A 6,740-nucleotide genomic window follows, 5' to 3' on the forward strand; every position below is an offset into this window, starting at 1 on the left:
TATGGATCAACCGGAAGGGTTTGTAATCCATGGTCAGGAACATAAGGTTTGCAAGTTAGATAAATCTCTGTATGTTCTTAAGCAGGCACCTAAGCAATGGCATGAGAAATTTGACAATTTAGTTATCTCACATGGATTTAAAGTGAATGAAAGTGAAAAATGCATTTATTATAAATCTGATAATGACATTTGCACTATTGTATGTCTATATGTGGATGACTTGCTCATATTTGGTTTGAATATCCATGCTGTGAATGCTGTGAAATCTCTGTTGTGTGCTAACTTTGATATGAAGGACCTCGGAGAAGCGAATGTAATCCTTGGTATTAAGATTACTAGGTCCGAAAAGGGAATTTATTTGGATCAATCTCACTATATTGAGAAGATTCTAAAGAAATACAATTACTTTGATTGTAAACCTGCTTGCACACCATATGATCCAAGTGTAAAGTTATTTAAGAACACTGGTGACGGTGTAAGACAATCAGACTATGCGAGCATCATTGGCAGTCTTCGATATGCCATTGATTGTATGAGACCCGACATTGCCTATGTCGTGGGATTATTGTGCAGTTTTACTAGCAGACCTAGTATAGAGCATTGACATGCTATTGAAAGGGTCATGAGATACCTAAAGAGAACCATGAACCTTGGATTATATTATCAGAAGTTTCCAGCTGTTCTTGAAGGTTATAGTGATGCTGACTGGAACTCTCTGTCTGATGACTCCAAAGCAACAAGTGGCTATATCTTTAGTATAGCTGGTGGAGCTATTTCTTGGAAATCTAAGAATCAGACTATTTTGGCACAATCCACCATGGAGTCTGAAATGATAGCACTAGCTACAGCTAGTGAAGAAGCAGGTTGGCTGAGAAGCCTACTAGCTGAGATTCCTTTATGGGAAAAATCGATACCAGCTGTGTTGATCCACTGCGATAGTACCGCGGCTATTGCAAAAATTCAGAACCATTATTACAATGGTAAGAGACGACAGATACGTCATAAGCATAGTACTGTTAGAGAGTTTCTCTCAACAGGAGCTATTAGAGTGGATCATGTACGCACTGATGATAACTTAGCAGATCCTTTGATGAAAGGATTAGCTAGAGAGAAAGTCCATAATACATCGAAGGGAATGGGACTATTTCCCTTAGAATGATGAATCACTCATGATGGTAACCCAACCTAAAGACTGGAGATCCCAAGAACTAGGTTCAATGGGTAATAACATGTTGTGAAGTGATATGAGTTGAATCATGCTATTTCCATTAAAGCAAATAGAAGCATGAATTCCTGAAGTGATGAGAAGATGAGTTAATAGAAATTCTTAATGAGATCTATACTCTATGTGGAGTGGAGTACCGAGCTACAGGAGTACTCTTAATAGACTCACCTATGAGAATGTGGAAGTGGGGCCGCTTCCTATGGAATTTGGGCAAAATTTCTAGAGCATTCACTATACTGGGATAGATGTGCATGGCCATTAACGCACGTGCTTTTTTGATTACACCATTGAAAGGTTGGTGTGTGGTACGATGTTAGAAATAGAGTTCAAGACTACGTGTCACTCTAGTATAATCTAAATCGTATTCACTACGCAAATGTTCAAATCGAAAGATACATTTGTTTATGCACAATCTTATAGATTTTGAAATTGCTCGAGAAAATATTTTTAAAAATTCAAGTGGGGGATTGTTGGAACTTTCTTTTTTGAATTGTTAAAAATTGAAAAAAAAAATATAGTTGTGTATGATATGGGAAAAGTCCCACATGGAATTGAAACACTCTTCAAGGAGTATATATAAGTTGCAAATTCTATGTCTTGGGGTGTGCCCCAAGGGGTACCCAGTTTTGTGCGCATGGGTGAGGACTCACACACTTGACCACCACGCGCGCGCGCCGCCGCCGCAGTCCGTCCGACCGAACCGAGTCGAGCTGGCTGATGGGTGGTGTGGTGTCTTATTTTTAATTTTTAATTTTTTCAACAAATGTTACTAAACGTTTATTATTTTATTAATTAAATTAATCAAAAACGGTTTTTATTCTGATTAAATGAAAAAAAAAAAAAATTAGCCGTTATGTTAATTTCCTCCTCTGATTTAATGGAAAAACGTTTTTAGACGTTTTGGGGGGTTTCTTCTATGTATAAGTTAGATCAAACATTTTTTGAAAAGGGGAGTCTTTTTTCCTTCTTGTTTCTACGAATTTTCTCAGAGCATTTTTATAAGGGTGTACAAGAACGTTCTTCTCAGTGTAGGGAGGAATCGTACAGAGGCTGTTTTATCCTGGGGATGACGTGGTTGATAGAATGTCGTGCACACTTAGGGAATAGCCGAGAAACGTCTTAAAGAGAGCGACCTTGTCCGCGACTTAGCCAGAAAAATTGATCGATAATTTCGTTCCAATTTTATTTTCTATTGAGGAATATCAGGGTGTGTGTGGATCGCTGCTGCATTTGAGGTAAGAATAGTGGAAACCTATGTATGCTTGACGTACTCTATGGTAGAAATTATTTACGTGACATGCTTATGTGATTCATGATATTATTAGTGAATATTATGATTAATGAACTTACGTGAATTATGGTTATGTTTCGTGTATGTGTATGTGATGACTGTTTGGCTGCTTACGTTTAAAATGCATGTCTACGTTATGAAAATGCATGCTTATGATGTGTTAAAAATGCATTCTTATGTTATACGATACTTGTCCAACTACATTTGGATTACGGTTTCTTTTCTTGAGTTATGATTTATGTTATATTATTGTTATTGTTATTATTATTGTTATTGCTATCGATTTAAGTTCACGGATAAGGTTATGGGGTTGTGTCCTACACAACTCTTCTAGCTGGGTGCTATAGGTAAAGGCAAAGAGGTGGTTACAATGCAATAAGTTGGAGAGCTTTGGCGGAGGGCGTACATGTGAAGGATTTGGAGATCGTAGGGGATCGGGCCTACATTGGAAACTTACTATGTATTTATTTTAGGGGATCTGGCCTACATTGGAAACTTATCATGGTTTGGATTTTAAGTTGTTTATTTTACTTTATTTATGAAACTACGAAACTATGGAGTTTCATTCTTTTAATGTTTAAGTTGATTCAAGTTCATCATTTCTGTATGAAAGAGATTTGATACTGTTTGCCATCAACCAATTAACAACACACATTTTTATCAATTTTTTTGTAAGATTCTTCCAGCGAGTGTTCATTGACTTCCGATTCATCAGAATCAGTGTTTGCAACATCATCAGTACATATCGTATCATCAGTAACTTTATTTACTGAAACAATGTTGTTTAGGCAAACAAGGTTTTTATTTTCCAGCAAGAAACGAGGAATACTAGGAAACACAAATATGAAAGCAACATTATCACAATCTTCGTCATTACTTTCAGAGTCTCCAAGTAGCATTAATACCTTTCTTTATTCCTTTTCAAGGTATTTCCACATTCTGATTGAATGTGACCGAAACCATCACGCTCCCTGCATTGACCTCCCTTTGTATTGTTAGGAAAAAAAGGTTTAGAAGATGTGTTACCTTTCAAGAATTCAGAAAAATTCTTTTTATTTCCCAAATTTTTCATATATTTTTGAAAATTTCTTGTCAATGGGGCCAACTCATTATCGTCTTCATCATTTACCCACATTTTCTGAACTTTTCAAAGCAATATATTTTTCTTTTTGTTTTACCTTGTTTGGTTTTTCTTTTTGTCTGAGTTTTTGATTTAGTTCAAATGTTCATAATGAACCCATCAGTTCTTCCACTTTCATGGAATTCATATCTTTAGCCTCCTCCATAGTTGTTAACTTGATGATAAACATGTCAGGTAAAACACGAATTATCTTTCGAACTAAGACAAATTCATCTGATTTCTCACCTAAGGCAAAAAATTCATTAACAACATCAGACAATCTTTCATAAAATTCTGTGAGAGTTTCAGCTTCAGACATTCTATGATCCTTAAATTTTTCTTATAACATGATGGACCTAGAACGCTTGACATCAACAGTTTCTTCAAACTGAGTTAAAGGATTTGACAAGCTTCTTTGGCCTAATCAAAAGAGGATATAAGTTTAATATACCTTTCACCAACATCATTGAACAAAGTGTGTAGGACCTTGTTATTGTAACTGGACAACAAATCATCAGCATTTGACAAATCTAACTCAAATTTTATTGTTGTTTCCCCAGTTTTTGAGTTAGCATTAGTTCGTGGTGACCAACCTATTAAGATAGATCTCCATGCATTTTATTCTTGAGATTTTTTTTGGTAAATAAGATCATTGTATTGCTCAAAACCAACTCATGTACAAACTCCAATTCATGTACAAAACTACCATGTATGTTATATGTCTATATATTCCCAATCTACAATTCCCCATTATATCTCCCCACTGAATCTATCTTTCATACATCAATACCCTTGTATGTACTCATTAACTACTTTGACATATTTCATGAAACCAATCTTTATCTAAGGACTTTGTTTTGCTTAAAATTAAAGGGTATATCCTCAATCTAATATCCCTTTGTATTGCTTGGACTGTATGAGCTATGGACCAAACCTTTTGTGACCACAGAATGACATTTCTCACTCTCCAAATATGATAAATCAAAGAAGCAATAACTGCTATCAAAGTGCTTTTCTGAAACCTGCTCCATCTCCTAGTTTTCCCAATCCATTGCAGCAGACTTCCATATTCCTCTGTTTTGACTTTCCAACCCAGCCATTCTTTCACCTGTAATAGACATTGTCTACTATATTTGCATTGAAAAAATAGGTAATGAACATCTTCATTATAGTCTCCATAGAATAGGCATGATGGATCAATGGATGAGTTATACTTTTGAATGAATATTCTGGTGCGCAGTCTCTGCATCATGGCTAACCAGAGGACAAATCTGTGCTTTGGTACAGAAAACCTCTCCCAAACATACTTTGCCCAATGTACTTTGAGAGGAGAATCAAACAACAAGTCATGACTTACTTTGATACTGAAGTTCAACGCTGCAAAAGATGCCTTATCAATTTTAGCTTTAAACATATCCTTAACAGCCACCATTTTCCTCCAATACCAGCTGCTAGCCAAGGGAGCTTTGTAATCCCACCAGTCCATTTGCTTCAAATAGATGTTGTGTATCCATTTAACCCTTAGGTTATCTTTTTTGGAAGCAATTGCCCATATGTATTTCCCTATAGCTGCAATATTCCAATCCACAACTCTCTTAAAACCCAGCCCTCCACCTGTTTTATTATTGCATATATTAAGCCAAGCAACAAGTCTAGGCCCTACATTGTCACTCATTCCTCTCCAAAGGAATGCTCTACAAATGGCATCAATGTCCTTCATTACTTTCTTCGGCAATATCATAATTTGGGCCCAATAAGAATGTATAGACATGAGAACTGAATTGATTATAGTTACTCTGCCCATATAAGATAAATTCCGTGAACTCCATTGCCTAATTCGATGAACCATTTTTTCAAAAATAAGGCCACATTCCACTGACGAAATTCTCTTAGAGAATATTGGAATACCAAGATATCTGAATGGTAACTGGCTCCTAGCAAACCCTGAAGCTACTATGATTCTATTAACCTCAAACTCTGCCATACCACTACAGTATAATGCAGATTTGCTTTGATTTGGTACTAAGCCAGAAGTCCCCGAAAATAGTTTGAGCCCTCTAAGCATCCATAGAATCGAAATAAAATCTCCATGGCAAAACAATAATAGGTCATCCGCAAAGCATAAATGGTTCAATCTCAAAGATTTGCATTTAGCATGATACTTATAATCTAAGATAGATCCCACTTTAATCATGATTCAAGAGAGGTACTCCATACCTAATACAAACAATAATGGAGACATTGGATCTCCTTTCCTTAGTCCCCTTTTTGCTGCAAAAAAACCACGTAAAGAACCATTGATCATTAAGGAAAACTTAGGTGTTCGAATACAAATCATGATGAGGTTGATAAGCTTCTTTGGAAACTTGAAAGCAGCAAGCATTTCCTCTATGAAATCCCACTCTATTGTGTCATATGCCTTCTGCAGATCAACTTTAAGCAAACAACTTGGCTTACTGACTTTCCTTCCATAGTGTTGCACAAGGTCTTGACAGATCATGATGTTGTGGCCTATGTACCTCCCATGAACAAATCCTCCTTGGTTTTCTGCAATCAAGTCCGGCAATACCCTTCTCAACCTTGCACATATCATTTTTGAGGCAATTTTATACCGCACATTACAACAAGAAATTGGTCTGAAATCACTCACTTTGGCGGGGCATTTGGTTTTTGGAATGAGGGTGATGGTTGTAGCATTAATTTCTTTAAGTAATTTCCCTGTGGTTAGGAAATCTAGAACAGCTGCACACACCTCAGGACCTACTAATTCCCAGTTATCTTGATAAAAAAAACTACAATATCCATCAGGCCCAGGAGCCTTTAGACCTGGAATGGAGAATAATGCCTCTTTAACTTCCTGTGCAGTAAACGGAATTGACAGCAACCTAGAATGTTCCTCAGAAATTCCAGGACCTAAATCAACAATGGCCTGTGATACCTTCCTCCTACTTAGCATTTGAGTTCCCAATAAATTATGATAATAGTCTAAAAAAGCTCTCTGTACCCCATCTGCTATATCCACCCAGTTACCTTGCTTAGATTGTATAGAGTAGATGCGATTTTGAAGCCTTCTAACTTTTAATGAGGCATGGAAAATAGCAGTG

General features: G+C 36.5%; 1 protein-coding gene across 1 annotated transcript; it reads right to left on the reverse strand.

The window, feature by feature from the left end:
* Nucleotides 1-4,441: 4,441 nt before the first annotated feature.
* LOC133791650 (uncharacterized) lies at nt 4,442-5,830 on the reverse strand. The gene has a single exon (XM_062229570.1). The coding sequence runs from the start codon at nt 5,828-5,830 to the stop codon at nt 4,442-4,444; it is 1,389 nt and encodes a 462-aa protein (XP_062085554.1).
* Between the last annotated feature and the right edge of the window lie 910 nt (nt 5,831-6,740).

Source organism: Humulus lupulus, chromosome 7, assembly GCF_963169125.1.
Source record: "Humulus lupulus chromosome 7, drHumLupu1.1, whole genome shotgun sequence".
Lineage (NCBI taxonomy): Eukaryota > Viridiplantae > Streptophyta > Magnoliopsida > Rosales > Cannabaceae > Humulus > Humulus lupulus.

Coding starts and splice junctions, on each gene's coding strand:
- LOC133791650 (XM_062229570.1), bottom strand. CDS start 5,830: ATGATTAAAGTGGGATCTATCTTAGATTATAAGTATCATGCTAAATGC.